Here is a 24,515-nt window from a genome sequence, read left to right on the forward strand (position 1 = left end):
TAAAAAGCAGATTGAAAACTAAAGAAAAAAATGAAGGTTCATATCAGTAAACAATTTAAAGTACATTTATTTAGACAAATACCGATATTTCATTTCATGAAAACTAAAATATTCCTAAAAAATAATTAATACTATTGACAAATCATTGAAAATTACCTAATGTGTCTTTATTCTAGACTTATGACTAGATGTGTCTTTATTCTAGACTTATGACTAGATGTGTCTTTAATCTAGACTTATGACTAGATGTGTCTTTAATCTAGACTTATGACTAGATGTGTCTTTAATCTAGACTTATGACTGGATTCCTTTGCAAAATATACTTTGGTCTAATTATCTTATTCAGTGATATGCAAACGATCGTCTTTTAAATACAAGAATCAACGGGTGCTAGATCATTACAAGAACTTTAGCTCAGAAAAAGTCAATTAAGACATACTGATTTTTTTCAATAATGTTTTCAATATTTTGCCACTTCCGCCTTAATGCACGAGTAAGTTCTTATAAGAAATAAACTTGTCTAACATTACAGTATCGTTCATTCGAAATGTGTAACAAAAGATAATTTCTTTTAATGAAATAGAAACATCTCAAAAGAAAAATACTCTAGTCTACTTTCTGTTGCAACATTGGCTCTATATAATACAAATTACTGGTTTCATACTTGAAAAGTGAAATATAAACAATTACTACGACCATTACAGCTGGGACTATTATACTCAATATATTATGTCCCAGATTACAGTAATTAAGCGTATATGTAGGTAACTCGAACAAATATAAGCTTTCAAAAAGCTTGTATGACTTAAACATCTATTAAACGTGACCTGACGTGAATTTATCCATTAGTGCAGGATCTGGTATAAGTTAAGGATTTTAATTAAGGTGGGCTTAGATTGTATATTAGGTTGGGAGTGTATGTAATTTTGAAAATTTAATACAAAATATGTAATCATGGTATATATTTTTGTTTACAACCGAGAACGGTGAAATTATAAAATTTGCTGTGATGAGGGCATCCTTTTAGTTCATTATTTGTTATTCTTATTTTGATTGTAATTTTGTTTTCTTCATACCGAATGCTTTGGGTTTAATTCAAATAGTGTATACAATCAGATGGTATGCTCTGTACACTAAAAGAAGAGTTAACTCTGTTCCTATAATGGACATTTAAAAATGACTTATATTTCCTCGACTACTTGAAGGAGATACAGTGATTCTATTATTTTATTTGGTAGCATCATGTGAATACATATCTAACACTATATTTTCGTGTATTATCCTCCAGACTTCGATGTTTCCCCTTTTTAATTTGGTACAGTTCTAACGTACATTAATACTTTTTTTTGTGTAAAAAGCTGTAAAAACAATCTTTCGGTTACATATTTTCTTGAACACTTTAAAATAACCTCCAAGAGATGAATCAGCAGAAAATCTGGATAGTGCAGATACCATTTCGAACTCGCCTATACAGAGTCTTCACGTGTTATCACACAGAAAGATATATTAAAATGTATATCTCACTTCACACATTCATGGAATAGATGGGATTCTTGAGGAAATGTTCAAAGAATATAAAATTACTCTCATACATTTTGTAGGTATGTTTTTCACCAGACGCATTCATTTACACGCAATATATGCCTGCTTCAAAACGGTCGATCTGCCAGATATGTGGTAGATTGTGTTTGGTTTAATCGAAAATGTATAATGACCCAAAATGGATAATGCTCAAAGTTTCCAAATAAATATGGTACATTCTCTTTAAAATAAAGAATGCATAATAATCAGCATTTATATGGAAAAATATTGATAAGTCTACGGAAAATTGAGGGGAAAAAAATGTCAATGAATTCAAGAAATAACATGAAATGCATGGGAAGAGGCTGATTTAAACAGGAAGAAAAATATAAAAAATTTCAAAATATTTTGTAAGATATGGATTTAAGATATATGTAGAGAAAATATAGAGAATCATGAAATGCTGAAACCTGAGACTTCTATAAAACCAGGTATATTTATATATGTCTCTGTTATAACACAGTAGTCTCAGTGAAAACATAAGAAGCAAATGACTTTACGAAAAGGTAATATGTGAGTCTCTGCTAGCAAGTGTTCAGTAAGAATGTTTAAAAAAATTCCAGAATTTTCTATTTTTAAGCAATGGCAACAATCTTTGTTTCATCACTGATTCAGGTTTTGCTCATTATTCTAAAAAGACACCTACTAAGGGACTTTCACCAAATTTCATTTTTTTTTTTTTTTTTTTTTTTGCAGCTGAATAACTTCAGAATAAACGACAACTAGATCCATTCCTGTATGTTTTATATTAAGTAACATAAGCCATGTTGGTATCTTTGTAGGCATATGCAACATATTTTTTTGTGTTAAAATGTTGTAATAACTTCCCAGTGTAACTTCTACTAACCTACTGTATCGATACTGATGAAACTTTACAAGTTGTAGAACATTACCTGAAGATGTGCATAAAAGAACATTATAAACTCTAATCCATATGTTAAAGGGGAGATAATCAAAACTCTCATATGTGGAAATTAATAGTAAGTGCTACATGGATATCCATGAAACTTAAATAAGTTGTAGAAATCTACCAGATGGTGTCAATAGCTTGTTATTCATGTCCTACATGTTAAAAGGAAATACATGTAATCGGATTTACTTACAACATATGGTACACAATTATAAGTCTAACTCTCCCCAAAAGACTACACAAATTATTATTGATGAAACTTTACACAGTTGTAGAACACTGCCAGAGGAGGTGCATAAAGAATATCATTCCAGTCTCAAATGTTTAAAGGACATAATCAAATTTATTAACTTCAGTATTGTAATATGTGGTAATAATTGGAAGCACAACTCCCCCTAAAAGGCAAGACAGATGGAGGAGGGTGAGGATGGGGGTTTACAGAATAGAGAATAATGGACAAAAAGTATAAAGAAAAGAGAAAATTGGACCAAACTAATAAAGAATAGAGAATAAAGAGGTGTTTAAATATAAAGAATTGAGAATAATGGGCAAAAGGTATAAAGAATAGAGAAAAATGGCCTAAAAAATTAAAGAATACAAAAACGAAGGACCCCCATCCAGACCCTCATGGAGCAGAACAGGGGTAACATTTTTCATTTCACAGTTTTAGATTAACTGAGCTCCCTAAGGATGATAGAGGCCAAGTTTGGAACACTAAACAGTGCTTTTTAATAATATATTTGAAGTGCTGTATTATTACCAATAGCTTGATATAAAAACACAAATTCCACAGTGGTATCCAAATAAGACCAGTTGCAGGGTCATTGGCATTATTTTCTGATAGAAAACCATTTAAAGACCTTTTTTTCAAAAAGTTATTCAAATATGATCAACTAATGATTTTTTTTAAATTGTAATAAAAACACAGAATTTTCAGTATCTATGAATGGTAGTAAAAAAGTATGAACTGTACACTGTATTTGTATCTAACCAATGATGTCTATTTCAAAAATCTTCTCCAGAGTGCAATGTAAGCATATTTGCACTCGACTTCTCATCTATTCTGTTAAAGGTTTTAAATGGTTGACTGCACAAATATTCTATCCTTAGCTTCAGTCTGAAGGTTTTATAAGATACTATTTCCTTTGGTATTGTATATCAGCAAAGCATAAATGAATGGCAGTAAACTATAGTGTCAAAAATGGTCAAAGTTTTGTTTCTTATAACATGGTGCAGCATAACGTAGACTGTGAATTCATTATTATTAGTGGGATATCAATTTGAACCCTAATTTAAATGTTCAACAAAGTACAAATTTTTTCATAGGCTTGCATGCAAACTTTATTAAAACCACCAATTCAAATATTCACGAAAATACAATTTTTCCTTAATCCACAAAAATTAGTAACCATGAAAATAAATGAACCCACAGTACATTGTATTCTCTTATGGTTGTTGACTATTATTTATTTCAAACGCGAGAGATAACACTTGTTTCATATTGAACAGAGTGTGATATGAATAAGTGATATGAAAAATGTGTTAATTTGATTGGCCTATGATGTCAATCATTTATGTTGATGCCTTATATGTTCAAGAACATGAAGAGGATTAAGTAAGTAAGTCAGACTGTTTGGTGTCAAAGACAATAACAATGTTTCACAGTATTTCTATTTCGCGTATAGAGAATTTTTACTACAGTATAAGAGAAATAGGTTGTAAGTGAAAATCTTATATCGCTTGATATCAACTATGGTAAGTTAATTTCAATAACAGGCTCGTTTGTTATTATTTTGAAACTAAATAACTTGAGTTGATATCAAGCCATATTCAATTCTCACTTGTTATGAAACATATAATTATCCCCTTTGGTTTTATGAATCATTAAAAGTACTTAAAGATGGGTTTTAAACTCAAGTTCTAGTGAAACACAATTGAGAAAGACAAAATTCTTAAAATTTATTTCTTGCAACAAAATAAACAAGTAAAAGTAGTAACAGATGCTAACAATGATATCAGAGATTTACATTTCTAGTTATTTATACTTTCCCAGATTGTTATTATTTAAAAACAAATAGTAACATGCTGTTCAGTTCTCAGTTCTACATTAATATTTCATTGTGTGTTGTTTCTCAATTTTCAATGAAAATGACCAGTAAAATGCCAAGTAATTATGCAATAACAGATATGTCTTGTGGATTCTTCTAATTCTGAACACCACCACAAATATTCAGAAGCAGGTTGTTAAGATTTATTACATGTATATATAACAATCAAAATCATGGTCATAATAATATGATAAATAAATAAAACATACAAAATAACAAAATCTATAAAGTATTTGAAACAAACAAAATAAAGATAAATATAATTACAAGCAAATGTTTATTAACAAAACAATGGAGATCATGAAAACCTGAAATTCATATTGCACAATCCCTATAAGAATTGAGACAGAATCTACAAAATAAACAAAACATTTTATATCGATGAATGAAGACAAAAAACAATAGATACAATATAAACAAAAATAAATGGATGATCGATCCCAGTAAATAATAGACTTTTTAAGCAAATTAACAAATTGCTACCATTTAAGAACAAAACATTTAAACTTTATAAGTACACTGTATTATTTTTGGTCATTTAAAACTGAGCAGATTAGAAAATTTGTATTGTTATTTCTTTTGTCCAATTATTACTTTCAAAACAAAAAGTAAGATACTTTATTAATGAGAAAACTTCCGTTGCAGATATATTATGTAATCTATGAAGATTTCTTATGAATTAAGGAAGATAGGACATAGGGTATATGTCAAGGAGACTGTAAGTCCAGGACACAAAATAAAACCAAGACACCTAGCTCTATACAGGCCCACATTCAGTTTTCAAAAGTATAAATATGAATTTTCACAATAAATCAAGGTCCAAATATCCTTAAATATAGAAAAATTCAGCTAGTAAATGAAACTTTTAATTGCCATGGCTTTTATAATGAGATTAATAGTGTGTGCAAGTAAAAAAAATCCCATATTCACAATAAGTGAACATGGTCAAAAAGGCAAACACATCCTGTATTGTCACTTCAAGATAAAAAGCTCCAATTTTTCTTCATATTTTTAATATTAACCATAAAAATGACTATTGGAAAAAGGGTCAATAATACTTATGATTACATTCAATCAAAATAATTTAAATATTATGAATGTATAATTTACAGACTTACAAAAAAAACGGAACCTAAAATAAACATAAACACAATAGTATCTTAATATAGAAAAGAGATCTCAACTTAATACAAGTATTGATTGTAAAATAACAGGTTCACGTTCAATAATTATGAATTATTTAACAACTCTATGTAACTTTTCCTTTCGAATTTTCTAAATTCACTTCATTATTTCTAAATAAATAAAACAAATACAATAATAGACTGCAGTTTATACTTTTATAAAGGAATAATGGGACTGTAGTTCATTCTGTTCACAAACATCAATCTAGGATATAAATTATAATCAAAGTAAAAATATGGAAAAGTAAAGTATGACAGACATTGCTCCCCCTTAAAACTGGGTTATAAAATTTAAGCACAGTCCCTGAAACTAAGTAAATCAATAAGTTTTAATATTACAACGAGGCTAACCTTTTGAATAAGGAGAAATGATGCATATTTCATTATTTTTAACATCTTTGATGCATGGAATATTATTGGTGGTCCTAATATTTACAGTACCTGATAAATGAAAACATTCAAACTTCCCAACTATGAAAATCCCATCTCCTTGAAATAGGGTTCCTGAACAATGCATCAGAAATGTTGACAATATAGTCACAGTTCTAGAGGTGAATGCAAAGTCAGAGCCAATGGTACCCTTCAACTTTTTCAAGGTAAAATAAGAATCAAAATAAAAATAAATGGAGAATGTGCCCATGGGATACAAATGATGCCCACGCTTGCATGTAACGTTATAAAGGGACATGACCCTAAATTTGAACTTGATCTGAGTTTTGTAATAATTAGCACTGTGTACAAGTTTCATAACATTTTATTGAGGCAAACTTAAGTTAAAGAATGGAAACAAAAAATTCAGCAATTTCTCCATTTGTAAAGGGCATAACTCGAGGACGGAAAAAATGATGCCACCCAAATTCAAAAATACAAGAAAAGCCTACCCAAAAAATCTAACCTATGTGGGTTTTATTGGATACAATATTTTATATATTTACACTAAATGAATATAACTCATTCAGAGAATAAATTTGTTTAACTTCTATTTTTAAGAAATAAAATTAGGTGTTCGTTCATAATTTTTAAAGTCAATATGAAAATGGCACAGGAATAGGACTGCTAGGCCATAGTTCTTATTAGTACAATTATAGTAAATAATCTCAATAATTTTGAATGTAGTTTACAGAAAAAAATGAATAAAATAAACATAACAAACACAATTGAATTGAATATAAAAAATGACTTTAATATAACATATGTTGTAATTTTTAAATAAAACATAGCATTTGATCAATAATACTTAGGAATTTTATTTCACAGCTCTTTGTAATTTCCCCCATAGTTTTTTTTTTAGAATTTTATATAAACTTGCTACAATAGAGTGAGCTTCAAAAAAATTGTTCTGTATAATTCATATTTCTTATTTTCAAAGGATTTTTTTTTTTTTATTTCTGTTAATTCTATGGCAAATCAGTTCAAACCAAATGTTACCGAACCAAAACTTGTAAGTTTGACAACAAAAAGTGATATATTTAATAAAGATACAAAATTTAAGGATTTTCACTTTTAATTTAAACAAGAATAAGAAATCCCTTTAACTTGCAAGCAATTAATGTCTGGCATTCACCAGGGAATAATTTATGCATACTCTTGTAAGTTAGCAGCAACTATATATCTAGCATCTATGTATGTACAGATATCAAAGTGAATGGGAGAGATGATCTTTTATGCATACTACTGATAAAAATAGAAAATTCCCAGAATTTACTTACAACACTCACCAGTATCATATATATATATCATGTATGAAATAGTTATCATGTCAGTTTGATAAATCATTTTATTTAAAACTATTTTAATCTCACACTTGTACTGTTGCATCTGAATGGAAGCTTTTCATTCCTATTGGTGAATTCAAGGTAGAATTCAAAATGTCTGGAAGAAAATTACCACATGTTTCTTAAACATTCCATCATCCATTAGGTATATATAAGAGAAAAGAATTCTTCTTAAAGTTTGAAGATACAACAGATTTTTTGACTGTATCATTACTACATAACCTGAAATTGAACAAAACAAGAAAAGTCAGGAAAAATTTACATGTTAGCCTTGGGTGGTTGTTAAAGTTGTGTAGGGTTTCTTGCAAGTATTGGGAATAATTATGTTTTGTTTAATTTTGCATACTTTTGAAAGTTTTTTTGGTAATTTGTCTTTTGGTTGTTTTTTTTTTTCATTACAACCACATGTTTAATTGATTTATTTTAATTTCTCAATTAAAATTTTACTGGTTTTACAAAAAATCTTTTTGCAACATCTGAATGTTGGATTATTGGCCTTCCCACTGACTACATTAAAGTAAATGGTATGAAAGTATCCCTCTGGTACACAAGAAGCCTGAGTACTTGATAAAGGGATATAGGAGAGAGGTCTTAAGTTTTTCATCAATATTGACAGTGTGGTTAAGTTGCTGTCTCTGACGTAAATTTCATCAGATATCAAAATTTGGTTACATTCAGATAAATATATAAAATACTTACGGAATATTTTCATGCGGTTCTGTTTCCAGTGCATGATCTGGTCCTAAATCACCAAAGGAATATGATTTTCCGAATGAGAGCCTTTTTTCTTCTAATTCTCTGTCTCCACCATAAGAAGATGCACTACTGATACGATTCCTCCACAATCCCTCAGGAGAACTTAACAGCTGTGATGGTGACTTAACAGGAGATTCTGGTATGTTGTATGTAAGATTCAGCTTCATATGTTTCCCAAACTGAAACATTGAGAACAATTTGATTAATAAAAGGGATACGGATTGATCCCATGGCAACTAAACATGTGCATGTTCAAAAATTAATTAACAGCTGTAAGGCCAATTGAAATTAATTGATAGATTTTCATCCACACCCGCCCTTCTGAAATCGTCCCATCCCCAATTTTTTTATTTTCTAAAATTTACAATTTCTGGATTTTGTTCATTTCTGTTACTGATAACCGCCAATGATTTCGTTTCATTCAAAACTTCCTGTTTCAAATGCACAAGGATAATAGTTCAAATTTCGGTTTTCGTATTTCTTTGAGTAATATAAGTTGATATATTCTTCTGCTACATGATGACAACATCATCTTCTGAGAATATAGATTGATTACTAGAAGGGCATGAAATATTCGGGTTACGAGTAATAGGCGGTACCCAAAACCGTGGATTTTTATTTATACAATGACTTTGTGTCAGGAAATTTGGACTGTGAATGATATCGTGGAACACATTGGTACAAAAATTGACTGGAATAAAGTAATTGACACAAGCACGAACTTATGACCGTATATCGAGTACAAAGTCAAAGAGTCGGCCAACGTACAAAATGTATTATAGCAACCCCTTAGATTTACTCCAAGACTGTTGTTTTTGTTGACAAACAGCAAACACCCTCAATAGTGTAATTAAACAATTTTATCGTTTTTGGTTCAATTCATGTTTTACATTGTAATTATATTTGCACCTTGCATAAGAATCTTAAAAGCATCAACCCTAGAATTTCAACACAGTTTGAGTTTTCATTTCACTCTGTACTCATAATGTTTATATTATTTTTTTACCCTAAAAGAGAACATTCTCCACGTTTTTGCTATTAACTAAAAATAGGTTTCTAAAGTGGCAATTACATGTAGAACATAGGCTGCCAATCAGAAATGTTAATTTAAGAATTTGAAAAATAATGTAAAATTCCTTATATATACATGATATAAGCTTATTATCACACTTGTATATGAACAACATGTCACAAAAGGGTAAACGGAGAAAATAAAAATTATAAAAAATAAAATCCTCCCACCCGCCCCATTTTTTTCAAAAATCTGGATGAAAATCTACTAATTAATTTTAGTTGGCCTAAATTACAAATTTCTCTTTAAACATTGGAGACAGCATATTTATTATATAATTCAGGAAAAGGCCCACTTTTGTCCCTGATAAGGGGAAGGTTGAGCATTCACAAAGATATTTATCCCTATCTCATGCTGTATGAGCCTGTTATTCAGTGGTTGTTTGAGTTGCTGTCTGTCAACTCTGTCTTATTTGGTTTTTTCCTTTCGTATTATCATAAATCATCCTTTGGTTTTCTCTTTTGAATTGTTTTACATTTTTCATGTCAAACCCTTTAAAAGGTTACTACATTTAGGGTAAGGGTTTATCTACCTGTATATTCATTTAAATTTCGTGGATACTAATTTTTGACAATTGAGGAAATATTATATTTTCTTGGATACTTGATTTCATGTTTTTGACAAGTTTTGCACTCAAGACTATAGGAAATTTGGAATTCGTTGTACACTGAAAATTTCCAGTTGAATACTGGAATCTCATGAAAAATAAGGAATCCACTGTATTTAACTTCCTAAAAAGTAGCCTTACCTCATTAAAAAATTCAAAAGCATCCTTACCTCATTAAAAAATTCAAAAGCATCCTTACCTCATTAAAAAATTCAAAAGCATCCTTACCTCATTAAAAAATTCAAAAGCATCCTTACCTCATATAAACCAGGTTTGAGTACCGTAAACTCTACTTTTGTGCTGACAGTAGTACCATAAGATAACTTCCTTCAAAAAAAGATGAGAACCTGTCTCTGTCGTCTTAAATTTAGCATATGCATTATAAATTGGTATAAATCAAAATATCAAACAAAATACATGTATTTCAATGAAACAGCAACCCAACAAATAAAAAATCCAAATGACATAAAGAGGTTAACATTCTGTTTTCAACAATAGAAAAGATTTTTTACATTACTTCATGCTCTAAATCTCCAAGAGTTTAGTAAATTTGTGAATAAATTACAAGAGTTTAGTAAATTTATGAATAAATTCCAAGAGTTTAGTAAATTTGTTAATAAATTCCAAGAGTTTAGTAAATTTGTTAATAAATTACAAGAGTTTAGTAGATTTGTGAATAAATTCCAAGAGTTTAGTAAATAAATTCAAAGAGTTTAGTAAATAAATTCCAAGAGTTTAGTAAATTTGTGAATAAATTCCAAGAGTTTAGTAAATTTGTGAATAAATTACAAGAGTTTAGTAAATTTGTGAATAAATTACAAGAGTTTAGTAAATTTGTTAATAAATTCCAAGAGTTTAGTAAATTTGTTTAGTAAATTTGTTAATAAATTCCAAGAGTTTAGTAAATTTGTTAATAAATTCCAAGAGTTTAGTAAATTTGTGAATAAATTCCAAGAGTTTAGTAAATTTGTGAATAAATTACAAGAGTTTAGTAAATTTGTTAATAAATTCCAAGAGTTTAGTAAATTTGTTGATAAATTCCAAGAGTTTAGTAAATTTGTTAATAAATTCCAAGAGTTTAGTAAATTTGTGAATAAATTCCAAGAGTTTAGTAAATTTGTGAATAAATTCCAAGAGTTTAGTAAATTTGTGAATAAATTACAAGAGTTTAGTAAATTTGTGAATAAATTACAAGAGTTTAGTAAATTTGTGAATAAACTCCAAGAGTTTAGTAAATTTGTTAATAAATTACAAAAGTTTAGTAAATTTGTGAATAAATTCCAAGAGTTTAGTAAATTTGTGAATAAATTCCAAGAGTTTAGTAAATTTGTGAATAAATTACAAGAGTTTAGTAAATTTGTGAATAAATTTCAAGAGTTTAGTAAATTTGTGAATAAATTCCAAAAGATTACCATAGATCTGACAATAATATGTTGGAGTCGAATAGCTGGTGACACACAAATATTTTAAACTATACTAAAATGTACCAAAATATGTTTACAATAGTAAAGCATACTGCACTTATTTTTGTTTTTATATAAGAGTTTTACAAGTAATAATCATGAAATTGCATTCATATATAAAAAAGCAGATTTGGTATGATTGCCAATGAGACAACTATGCATCAGAGACCAAATGAAGTGGAAGTTGGCAACTATGGAGCAAACCAACTTATACGGTATAGTAAACTATAAAAGGCCCTCAACTGACAAAATGTCGAATAATATAACTTTTATAAGGAAATATGTAGTAAATTTACAAAATCTGACAATTTTCAACAACCTGAAGTTTTTGTTGACACACTTACCCAAATTTTATAACAGGATCATGACATAGAAGACCAGATTTTATATTTTCCACTTCTTTAAGATACTTCTGCTGCTTTTCTGAAAAATACAAAGGAACAACTGTACAATATCATCCTTCATTAAATTATCTGGCAATCATGGAGTTAATGGGTTGAAAGACAAGCTAAAACTCTTTGTTTTCAACAACAGTGCATAAATAAAATGTATCCCCAAAAAAAAATTGTTTATCCTTCACAAAATATGAAAATTGTCCTTAGCTTTTATTATTTGAAAATAGTAAAATTCATATCACAGAAGGGATAACCAGTTCTCTGTTATAATGCATACAGCTGAATTCAGGAATTTACTGTAAACAAGAATTAGAGCAATCTAAAGATAAGTTTCTGACACTCCAAAATAAGTGTTTATACTACATACTTTGATCTGATGTCTGTGGTACAACAGGGTTCCAGTATAACTTCCATTCTTGAAAATCTTGTAAAGTATTGGTAACTGTATATGTAAGTTTAAAGCTATAAAATGATTGATAAAAAGTCATTCTTCTGTAAAAGAGATTTATTGTAAAAAATAATAACAAGTCTGATTTCCTTATAATAGGATAATGACATATATTCCGTAGTTATTAATGTACAACTTGTCTTGATGTGGTGAAATAAAAGCTTACATGTGGTATGATTGAGTGATTGGTTGTTTGTGTTTAACACCACTTTCAGCACTTTCCTGGCAGCCAAATTATATTTGTGGCAGCCAGTCATAGTACTTGGAGAGAGGCTTAAGTGTCTAATGTTACAGCCCATAAGTTGACCGTTATTTTAATGGTTTTATTTTGCTGTTGGGTTGCTGTTATCCAGATGGACATTCATTTCAAGTTTTGATCTAATGAACTCTGGAACCAGCACTTTAGAAGAAAGACTATCAAAAAACAGGAAGATGTGTTCACAGGACAAGATACCCTGCTCAGACTATGACACACTGACATTTTCAGTGAACTGTAAAACTCTGGCCCCATTTTGATATATATTGTAAGAAGCTGACATTCTAACGAACATGTGTTATAAGTTTTAAGTTGATGAGAACCTGAAACAAGAACGACAAATGAACAGATGCACAGATCAGAAAAAATAATGGTCCCTTCAATTGTAGGATGGGTATTAAGTTCACAAAGAATGATTGATATTACATATTGAAAAAAAATCACATTTCTTATTGGAAAAAATTGCTGAATTACCAAGTGTATCTATATATAGTTGAATCTCTTTGGATCAGGCAACTTAAAAGTAGATTTTTATTCATGTCAATATTTTACCTTTCACCAACATCGATCTTCTTAGGACCACATTGAACGTCTAAAACAAATGGTACTTTTCTAAACAATATCTTTGGCAATCTGAAATTATGTTTTAATTTTACTATCAAAGCTATCAATAATGTTCTCCTTAATATTGATTACTGGACAAAGAATTATAACTACAAAATGTACTTAGCAATAAAAAAGTTCTGACTACCATTTATCAAATATGAAGGTTGACAATTCTTTTTCATTTCATACCCTTGTTAACTCTTAAAGTCATACTAGGTATGTTTGTACTGAACTGATATCAAAAGAAAATATTGAGGCTGGTTACGATTTTTCCAACCTCAATTATGTGCTCTGCAAGCATTTTTATGATAGCAGCACATTTATATACTGCAGCAATAAGTAATGTTATCATTTCAACCCTTCTGTGTCAGAATTTGTTTTTTTGCAAAAAGGTTACTGCTTGATTGGATGCAATTGTTTGGCAACAGGATATAAGAATCAAAATAATATATGAATTAAAGTCAGATTTTACCAATAGAAATAAATATTTTTTCACCATGCTTGGCTACGAAGTCCTCAATTTGGGTTAAATTTTAACAACTTTGCATTCTTTTTTTTTTCAATTTTTAAACCTACAATTAATATTAAAGTTTACATATTTTTAAAGATATAGCCATACCTGTATACTGTTACAGCCTGTGGTTCTAAGATTTCTGTTCCCCATTTCACATGTGCATTTAAAATCAATTCCTAAAATTCATATTGAGAAACTCATTCATAAGCAAGGAACCTACATGGACATTGTGTAATAAAACTAACTGCAAGGAGTTTGTAAGTGCTGATTTCTACAGCTATTTTTTATAACTACTTTTTAAGTAATATTATACTACCTCAAAATAAACCAAAACAATCATTTAGATTTTTCATTATTATTCATTGTATAAAAAATTGCTGTATCTTTTTGTTTAGTCTTTATTATAGAACTTTACTGAAAAACCTAACCAGTTTATAATTGGTAATAAGTAACACAATTTTAGTGAAAATTCACAAATATTGCCGCTTGCAATATCAGATATCCAATTAAGGGGAAGTAACTTACTGAGTAATCTGTTTCTATGTTGTGCTTATACAGAACAAATATAAGTGATAATGTTTCTCCTCTGCCTAACTCAACAGGAAACTTTAATCTATCCCCACTAACCATATGGATAGCATGGTCACAACCTATACATGCTCCTCTGAAATATACAGAAAATAATTATTAACTTCATTACAAGTTTTGATGTAGAAAATGTAAGTACTATTAATATGTTGTTTTATTCATAAGTCTTATTTTTAGACATTATTTTTTTCCAAAATTACCTAATATAGTTGAAATTTGCGTTTTAAAATATCGTTACAAACAATATTTCAGTGAAAAGAATAGGGTTTATTTTTCAGAACTAAGTCATTGAAAAGTTGTCTTAGATCTTCTTTAAGGAGCAAATGTCCAAATATAATAAAAAAAAGTCCATCTGCATTTAAAAATCAATTGATTCTTAATTGATGCCAGCGGACAGATTTTTAATCAGCTGTTATGAAGATATATGTGTTAACACATGTAAGCATGTGCACAGGATTCTGAGACTCATTTCACAATAATCTAATGAGAAATATATTCGTAAGTCATAAACATTTCAGAATAACTTACAATCGATTTTTATCGTAAGATTTTTTGTGAAAAGAGCCCCAGATTGTTGGATGTGATGAAATTTCATCTGCCAAAAATTGATGTGAGCAAATCAGAAGATTTAAAGACAGTTTTGTGTATTATAAAAAAAAACTTATTCAAGAGACAGAGAAAATGAAAGAGTTACTTCCACATCATTAAGCTAAAATAATTATTATGTAAACATTTCCCTCTGATTAGAAAGATGTAAACAAAATCATTCTTCTGCATAAAAGATACATTTAAAAGATAAAGTTGCAACAAACTTAAAATATAGAACTAATTTCAATCTTTAAGGACAGAAATAAAAATATGTCCACAGTTATAAGCAGACATGATCAGAAAACTAACTACATGAAGAAAAAAAAATTGTTTGATTTAAATTGGGAAAGTGCATAATATTGAAACAAAGTTAGTAGAAGTTTGCATATCAATATAAAAGGGTCTTCTGCAAGCCTTTATGGAAAGTTGTGTTAAAACAGAGTATATATAGTCATAGGTAACATATCTCTGGTAACAAAAGCAATAGGTTAAGATAAATGAACTTTGGTAGCTCAAAAGATAAAGACTATTGTTCACATATAAGAAAAAATAATTGCCTCTGGCAGACATATATTTTGACTGGTTGTTATGACCACCAATAAGTTATAACTGGTGACCCAGATTGATCATACAGGGGTAATTTCAGAGAAAATGATGGAATTGTGAATTTGCATAGGTATCAGTCACATAAATGGCATCATGGCCACAGGGTTTGCCACCAATCAGGCCTTATATAATTTTCTAAATCATACTTCTTATGTTCATGGTAATTTGCAAAGATTTGGTTTTCTAATTTCCGAGGAAGAGGAATTTGAAACTGTAATTACATTTGCAATCCAATGGCAACAAAAATTTTGAAATTTATAAAAATGGATTTTATATACATTAATCCTGATAAATTTTGTCCACATTGGCTTAAAAGTTTCATAGTAGAATATTAAAATGTATTAATGTTAATGGACAGACAATGCACAGACAAACGGATGGCAACCTCCCACAATTAAAGTATGGTCAATTTTAGCTTTTAAAAAAGCTTGCATGCCTCCCCAAAATAATATTGTTTTGTAATTCCTTTGAGTTACCAAAGATTTACAGTAAGTAGATAAAAGCATTATGAGAGCTAACACATTCTATAAAAGTGTTTATTTGTTTATAATTTAAAACTTGTATACATTGAAAGAATAGAAAGGGTATAGCTATATATGTATGACTATGTACTGATGTACACTTTTTACATAAATGTGCATGTGTGTAATTACTTATATTTTATTTACATTTGGTGATTTTCAACATCTGTAAAAGAAAGCTGTACTGAAACATGGTGTTACAGAAAATGCACATGTTTTTTACGCACAAAAGTCAGGTGCAAATTAATAATTACAAATGGATCAAATACCTTTAAATAAACATTAAAACATGAGAAAGGTAAATATGCTAGATATACTTACAAAATGACTTACTGGAGGTGTGATGAGATGATTAAAGCCCTAAATTTTCTCCTTGACAACATTTATGTACGTTTCGGCGATAAAGTTTATAGACAGGTTGTAGGTATGCCTATGGGCACCAATTGTGCCCCTTTAATAGCATACTTGTTCCTACACTGTTATGAATCAGTTTATGGCCAAACTCAGTAAAGAACCGTCTAAATTCCATTTAATTGATAAATTCAACAAAACTTACCGTTATCTTGATGATATTTTTTCGTTAAATAATCAAGAATTCTCTAAATATACTGCTGAAATTTAGCCAAAGAAACTTTCTATAAATAAATCAAATATTAACAGCAATAACTGTACTTTCCTATATTTAGATATTTCAGTATTACACCAGAAACTCTACACAAAAATTTACGACAAAAGGGATGATTTTTCTTTCCCTATTGTTAATTTTCCTTTTTTGCATGGTGATGTTCCTTTGGCACTGTCTTATGGTGTTTATATATCCCAACTCATTCGCTATGCTCGTGTCTGTAGTGACGTTTTGGATTTTAATGAGCGTAATCTATGTATTACAAGTAAATTATTAAGTCAAGGATTTCATTATCACAAATTACTTGAAACCTTTACTAAATTCTTCCATAGATACAAAGATTTGGTTTGCAAGTTTGCCTGTACCTGTAGAAAACTTATTTCAAACGGAATAGCACATCCTAAATTTTACAGTGATGTTGTTAACCGAGCCCGGAAATTTAGATACGAACCGGGTTAACTTATGAATCCTTTAAATAACTAAAATGTTACCTGTTCAACACTGTAATTAAATCTTTGAATATTGTTTTTATTGGTATAAATATTGATTTTGTTATCAGTAAATTAAAACCATACTAAATATAAACATATTTACTTTCATGGTACTACAATCTGTCGATACCTTTCTTTTGGCATTGCACAAGGTCATGTTTTTCTCTGACTGTTAATGACGTCTTTACACTAAATTCATTGGATGTTGGATGTGTACTGATTATATTTTAGTCTTAGATACATGATTTTTTGTATTAGTTGTTATAGGCTTTGAACTAGCTGTCAGTAACTGTGAGTACTCTCAGATCTATCCTTTTTTGTTGTTAGGGATGGATATATACCCTGCTAAGTCCTGTCTGTGTTTTTGTTTGATGTTTTTCTTTTTATCGATCTGAGGAGTTAAGCCTTTTTCAACTGATTTTTATAGTTTGTTCTTATGTTGTGTGGTTACACCATTGTCCCAGGTTAGGGGGAGGGTTGAGCGCTCACAAACATGTTTAACCCTGCCACATTCTTTATGTGCCTGTCCCAAGTCAGGAGCCTGTAGTTCAGTGGTTGTCGTTGGTTTATGTCTGTCATATTTGTTTTTTGCTGATTGTTTTGTTATAAATTAGGCGTTAGTTTTCTCTTTTGAATTGTTTCATATTTCTTATGTCTGGGCCTTTTATAGCTGACTATACAGTATGGGTTTTTCTCATTGTTGAAGGCCGTACAGTTGCCCATAATTGCTTACATCCACTTCATTTGAACTTTGGTTGATAGTTGTCTCATTGGCAATCATACCACATCTCCTTATTTTTATATAACTTTAAATGATTTGCCTTTATACAAGGCTTGTTCAAGTTACTAAATATAACTTTTGTCTACTTGTAAAATAAAATGCTTTATTTCTGTAATAGACTTAACTGAAATCTAAAAACTAGAAATTTGAATAAAATTCAAAGGCTGGAAAAAATTGCTTTTTTTCTTTCTGAATAACATATCTAAGTATCTGTGCAGCATTACTGCTGTATAGCACCACCAGTTCTTTGCAAAGTAGAGACAAAGTTAACTGAGGCCATCTTGCATCAACATTTTTTTTTACTACATACACATCATAAAATGCTAAATATATAAGCAACAAATGATTTCTTTATAATGATGTTATACAAATCTTTAAAACCACTGCAGAAAAATGAATCAAATGTTGGTTCAACGATTACAAAGTTGTCCCATACAAAATGAATAAGGTAAAATGAAAGCTGTCTGAACTGGTTTGGAATTATTTCAAACTATCCAATATAACAATGTACCACTAGAAGACTTACATATCATCCTGGACATCTCTGTGTTGATTGACAGTCTTGTCACAAGCAGGACAATGACCTTTCATCAGCATACAGTTGTTAATGGCTATGTCTTGTAAACTATCATTATTTACTGAAATTAAAAAAAAAATTCTTACAAACAATTCAAATATCAAATCTATTCCTGAAAATAAGTTAAGATATAAAGTTCTATATTCCTTAACATTTGTGCAAAACAGATTTGTTTTTTTTACTGATTCTGAAATGTTCAATTTATTAGGGTATTGATAGAATTATAATTTTTATGAAACTCTTCATTGGGTTGCTGTCACTTATCTCATTTTATTCATATAAATAATACTTATACAATGAAAGTTTTTCAACAGCCTAATAATGACAGTATAACAGTTATTAAATATGTTTATGTTGTGTGAATTTGTCACCTTGATAAGTGTTTACATTTTCACCTTGTAACTTGTTAATATTTTAATGTCAAGGAGCAGTTCAAAGTCATGTCACAAGCTTTTGTCAGATTTGCAAGAAAAATCAATATGTTGCCCTTAAAATTATAAAAAAAAATATATGTAATTTGCTTAAACATTATTAAAGAAGTCCATAAACATTTGTTAAGAATACAAGCAAAATCAGTCACAAATTTTCTCAAGTTTAAATTACAAGGGACCAAAAAGTGGCTTCATCATACCTTCAATTTTGTATAAAATCAACATATTAATTTCCAAGAAAAAAGAATGGTTTGATTTTAAGAAGTGATTTTTTTTTGTTGACAACTTTGTGCATTTTATACAAATGTGCTACAATAACATGATTTCTATTCAATTACATTTCAAAGATGTAGATAAATGTATTATTTTATTTTTATTTGAAGTTAATTTCTGACAGGCCTAAGTTGTATGCCTAATCTTACAAAAATCTGTGATATCACCCATATACTTTCAACTTAACTGTAAGATAAAAAAATCTAGATAGGATTTAAGTTATTTTCTTCACTTACCACTGAGAAAAACCATGAATTGTCCAGAAACATCTTTGTACTTCACTTGAATTTTTGGTGGCTGGTGGATACGTAAAGTTCTTGATACTAAATTGAAAAAATTTCATATATTGGAAAATTTTGAAATCTATTATATTAACTATCTATGTAACTATTAAATATTCATTAAATTTGTAAGAATAAGAATATTTTATCTGAACAATTTTAAACCATTCCCTTACTGTTCAGTCTAATTAACTTGTCTTCAGTGCTGAAGACCATGTGTTTGATCCCAAACTGTGTAAAAACAAAGGCCTATAAAGCTGGTTCCAGAATCTTCTTGTCAGAGTTAAAGTATGCAACATTTTGGAGTATAAGCACAGGTTTAAGTCTTCTAAGAGTCAGAATCATAAATATGGGAAAGGTGCCATATCGCCTGGAGAAAATACCAAATGGTAAAAAAATCTTTCAAACAAACCAAGGCATATTCATACCATATTTTACAAGTTTAGACCTGCAAATGCACATAATGCTGTCTAGACACTATACAACCTAAAACCTATGATGTTTTTATAGGAGGTAATTGGACCCTATGTGTAGAAATATGATCATCACTGAACTTCTCCTGTCCAGCAGTAAAACTCTAGCTAAAATAGGGAACCCATTTTGCTCTGCAGGTTTTATAAATATGCAGTCACATCTGATCAGAATGGAGACATTTAATCCATCGATCATGTAGGCTGGGGCTCCTTAAAGAACCCTTGCAATGATTATGAGAGGCTGTAGGTGGCATAACGCAAGACAAAATTTCTACCCCTATCCAACATACCCTCATTTTCCAGTGGCAGTCAAAATTTCCTGAACTTTATCCTTTTTGACCTACCTTGCAAAACCTAATTTTTGCATTAATTATTTTGTTTTCGTCCTGAATATGCATGAATTATCTGCCACTGGACATAATTCAAGGACCAATCAATCAATTATATCAAATTGAAGAAAAATATATATTGCTGGCAAAGATATAATGAATATATCTCAGTTGTCATTTTTTCAGGAGTTTTGTGTTTTATTTGAATTTAATATAACTTTCTACACATGTACATTTTCATAGTTTTTCTTTTTATTTCAGTATTTCAGTGTATATATACAAATTTTTGCACCTCATGTTTGCGGTATACCATCTTTCCGCAAGTTTATTGTTTTCTGTTTGGTAATGAATTATTATAAAATCCATTTTAAAACATCTGGTGATCAGTTTATTTGGCAATCGCCAATGGCAGTCAGCAGGGTTTAAGAACATCAGTTGTTCGACCTGCTAGTCAAATGCGTTTTGTTAAAATTTACTTTTTCACTTTTTTGGTCTTTTGGAATATGTTGTTTGTGCTGTATTTAGACCCCTCAACCAAGAAATTTGTTTTGCATGCACACGTATAAAAATTGCGGTTTTTATCCAACGCAATCATAGGTTTGAACGTTGTCTTCAATTTAGACTTTTATATATATATATCTGTTTTTATGGTAAGGATAAATGTCAGTTCATCCTCATGATCAGTATATATTTTTTTAATATAGATTACTTCTGCAAATTTAAAGTACTTTAAAATAAATTTTTATACAATCATATGATTATTGTCATTCTCCGCCATATATGCATTTTGTAATAATGTTGTTATTAATATGACACTGATGCATTGAAAATTTAATGTAAAAATGTATATTCTATAAGCTGTATTGCATTTGAATAAAGTATTATATTATTATTAAAAATCAATTACCTGACTTTTGAGTATAAATCTTTTCTTTCTCTGGTAAAGGTTTAATGTCATCAAGCTTCAACAAGAAATCACTTTCTCCTAACATTCTCTTTGGACAAGGTATTGGCTTGACAATGGATACTGTCAAATAAATTTTAGTATCACACGATGAAATATTATTTACTGTTGCTTCTAATGGGATGATAAATGTTTTGTCATCAACAAAATAAGGCTTCTTCTCCTGAAATTAGAAAACAATAAAGTAAAGTGAGTTCAAAATTTAATAACTCTTGGTGGTGTTGGTGTTAATAACATCCAGTTTAAATATTAATCATTTGAATATGCAGTTTTTCATGTCAAGGTTAATTGCTCAAAATCACTAGCTAGCTAGCAATACTGGTTTTGGTTAAAATGCCTGATGTTTACTGTATATATCTATCTTCACATACAGGCATGTTTGATTTCTTTTATTGATATTACTCCATGGCTTTGATCTTCAATTCACAGTTGTGGTGTGATTGTCAGTTTACGAAGAATTCTGCTCAAACCGGTGCTAGGGAAAGTCTTAAACTTGCAGTGAGGTGAGAGTTTTTTTGCTCCATGTTGAAGGCCTCCCTACATGTATGACTTTGAGATGAAGAACAGCAATAAAAGTGCTGTTCCTTTGCTTTTTGTGTTTATTGCTGTGCATATACTGATTTTGTGAGTTGGATGGATACCCCATATCCTTACTTTTCTATTATGTGTACATGTGCTCTGTGATTTTGTATTTAATATTGCTTCAAGTAAATGTTCATACACATTTTCATATTTTTTATCTTCCTAAAAATCAAGGAAAAATACAATGAATGGAAGAAAAATATGGTTAGCTTTTTAATGAACACTACAGCAACCTTACAACATAAACTGATAAATTCAGCAAATATAATAGATATGATTTGAAGTCAAGAGGCAAAGTATTGTCTTATCTTTTAACAGTACCACTGGATGAAAAAAATATAAAATCTCATTTGTCTAAGCATGGAAGTATTATATTGACAGGAACTCCAACGTAAAATGAGCACATTCCCATCCCACTGATTTCTTTAAGATAATAAAAGGTTCCGACTCAGTTTGTGGATAACTCCTTTGTGGGGTATCTGCGATGCCGCCTTCGCCTGTTCTGTTAACTGAAGCTGGTCTTATCACATGATTTGGTATCCAGTGTCTTATCTACCTACCAATGTAAATAAACACGGAAACTCCCGTGGTTATTTGTGAATCCCCACATGAATAATGACACATGTTTCCGTTCAATAAATGAAGGCAAAAGCTGAAAAGATCTAAAAAATCGGTCCATATTTAACAGAATGACATAAGAAAGTTAACTGCATTCAGAAAGAGGATAATATTATTTTTAGTTTTGTTTAATATGTTTTAATCATTGGAACTTGGAAATCAGGAAATATCCGGTATTAAAAATAACATGATGTACCCCGGTACCTGAAGTCGGGTGTTTGCGAAAAATATCGCTTGTAGTGTGTAAGATGGCGAAGGATAGCTCAAATTTAAGTTAAATGTTGTAAATTTTTATCGAACGTTACAAGAATATTTATGGTTTTCTCTATCGTCTCTATGTAGAAAAATGTAATTAAAGTATTTATCAAATATGTTTTAAAGACAAAAAGAGGTTAATAATCACATGCACGTTATGACCTCTACATAGCATGTACCAGGTTAAGAGACAGATGAATTGTTACACCTTTTATAATAATTCAAAAGTTAAAAACAACCTTCATCCTAGTCCGAGATTGCTCTGACATCTGCCAGAAATTTTTTTAGGAATGGCTTAACTTTAAATATTCTGGATGCATTTAAAGAACGATCATCATGATGGGCCCTAAGCAGTATAATATTTTTTTATTCTTAAAATATTATCATGGGAACCAAATTTGAATTTATTTATGTGTGTAAATGCTTAACAGTTCTGAAACATCTAACAATGTATGTTAAGCAATTTATGTTTTTGTTTCTTGTTGAATTGCATGAAATATTTGCCATTGGATTTTCAGTAAACAATTAATCAAAATATTTGACAAATTTAGCAATATGCCAAAATATGATATTTTTTTTCGATCAAAGCCCTTCTGCCCTTTAACCCCTTGTGAGTATTTTTACTCTTCAGTTTTTTTGTTTTTTTTTTAAACAGTTGCGGGGTTTTCGTTTCTTTCTTTTTATTTGTTTTTACGCAGCAAAACCCGTCAAAACTGTCATATTTAGTTATATGGTCGGTAAATGTCATTTCCTTGACAATTAAGTACACATCCGGTTATTTCGGTATATTCCATAATTACGATCAATCATGAGGCTCCAAAAATTTGATTTAACCCATGCATCCATGTGACATGTCGAGTGAATTAACAGATACTTAACGATTTTGTGGCATCGCACTATAAACGTTTGAAGTCGGTTTGTTGGAGTTCCTGTCAATATAATACTTCCATGGTCTAAGTAAGGATAAAAAAGAGAGCTAATGACTTTTCCTGATTTTGAAAAATTTGACAGATTGGTCCCTGTATAAATTGCTATTTCTGAAAGACCATCGTCATAAATAACAATCACTTCTGATATCCAGAAAATTTGCTAATTACTAAAAGTTTTTTGGTGTTTGTTTATTCTAACTTATAAATGACTCTTTATACATGTATTTAAAATAAGCTTTTGAATATATAGTAAACTTTATTTATATCCCATTATAGGATGATTGTACCAAACCTGGTGATTACTTTAGAAAATCAACTTACATGTAATTTTATGTGTGTATTTGTGTCAGCTATGCTTTTAAACACATTGCACAAAAAGTGACTTTTATTGTAAGACAGTTCATTTTCGTCGATATTAGTTATATTTTTTGCAACGTGGAAATTGACGTGTCCATAAAGATTTTCAATTCTTTTTTTCCATATATTAATGTTCCCATTCAAACACTTAGGAAAATTAACAATCACATTAACAAGATACGTTTTCCCAATATTTACACACTTAAATTTGTCACTGTATTGCACATCACTTCCATTTTGTTTCTGCTTTTCAAATATATGCAAAATTATGTTAGAAAGATCAGCATCTTCTTCCATGATCTATGCTGTCTGCTAATATATCTTATTGTACAACTGTGTTGCCACAATCAAGAAGTCCTTTCCTGAGACAGGAAGTCTAATTTATAACTAGACATTTAAGTATAGTTTATGTTTATTTGTGTTTCGTTTTCTTTTGCTAAATTCAAACGATTAAAAATAACACAAAAAATAAATACTGTTCAGCAAGGCAACTATCAAACTATGATTATTGATCCCATAAACGTTTAAAGCTGAATGTGAATTATGTCTGTTTACTACTATCACTGTAAAA

General features: G+C 29.6%; 1 protein-coding gene across 2 annotated transcripts; it reads right to left on the minus strand.

Moving 5' to 3' along the window:
* Positions 1-4,431: 4,431 nt before the first annotated feature.
* LOC127738553 (trafficking protein particle complex subunit 14-like) lies at positions 4,432-24,261 on the minus strand. Of its 2 annotated transcripts, none has more exons than XM_052249841.1 (12): positions 24,147-24,261; positions 21,147-21,366; positions 19,393-19,479; positions 18,402-18,513; positions 14,201-14,339; positions 13,781-13,851; positions 13,108-13,188; positions 12,219-12,313; positions 11,801-11,879; positions 10,251-10,320; positions 8,258-8,493; positions 4,432-7,780 (listed from the first exon to the last, which is right to left on the minus strand). In XM_052249841.1, the coding sequence occupies exons 2-12, from the start codon at positions 21,229-21,231 to the stop codon at positions 7,693-7,695; spliced, it is 1,143 nt and encodes a 380-aa protein (XP_052105801.1). In that variant the 5' UTR covers positions 21,232-21,366; positions 24,147-24,261; the 3' UTR covers positions 4,432-7,692. The 2 variants fall into 2 exon arrangements, with proteins under 2 accessions (XP_052105801.1, XP_052105800.1); XM_052249840.1 differs by having other exon boundaries at positions 23,909-24,253.
* Positions 24,262-24,515: the final 254 nt, after the last annotated feature.

This window comes from Mytilus californianus, unplaced genomic scaffold (assembly GCF_021869535.1).
Source record: "Mytilus californianus isolate M0D057914Y unplaced genomic scaffold, xbMytCali1.0.p SCAF_4, whole genome shotgun sequence".
Classification (NCBI taxonomy): domain Eukaryota; kingdom Metazoa; phylum Mollusca; class Bivalvia; order Mytilida; family Mytilidae; genus Mytilus; species Mytilus californianus.

Excerpts from the sequence above, each read along its gene's own strand:
- LOC127738553 (XM_052249840.1), bottom strand. The coding sequence starts at position 24,241 with ATGGAAGAAGATGCTGATCTTTCTAACATAATTTTGCATATATTTGAA. Across the intron at positions 21,367-23,908 it reads ATACACACATAAAATTACAT|GAGAAGAAGCCTTATTTTGT; the intron begins GTAAGTTGATTT and ends TTCTAATTTCAG. Across the intron at positions 13,189-13,780 it reads CAGGCTGTAACAGTATACAG|ATTGCCAAAGATATTGTTTA; the intron begins GTATGGCTATAT and ends ACATAATTTCAG.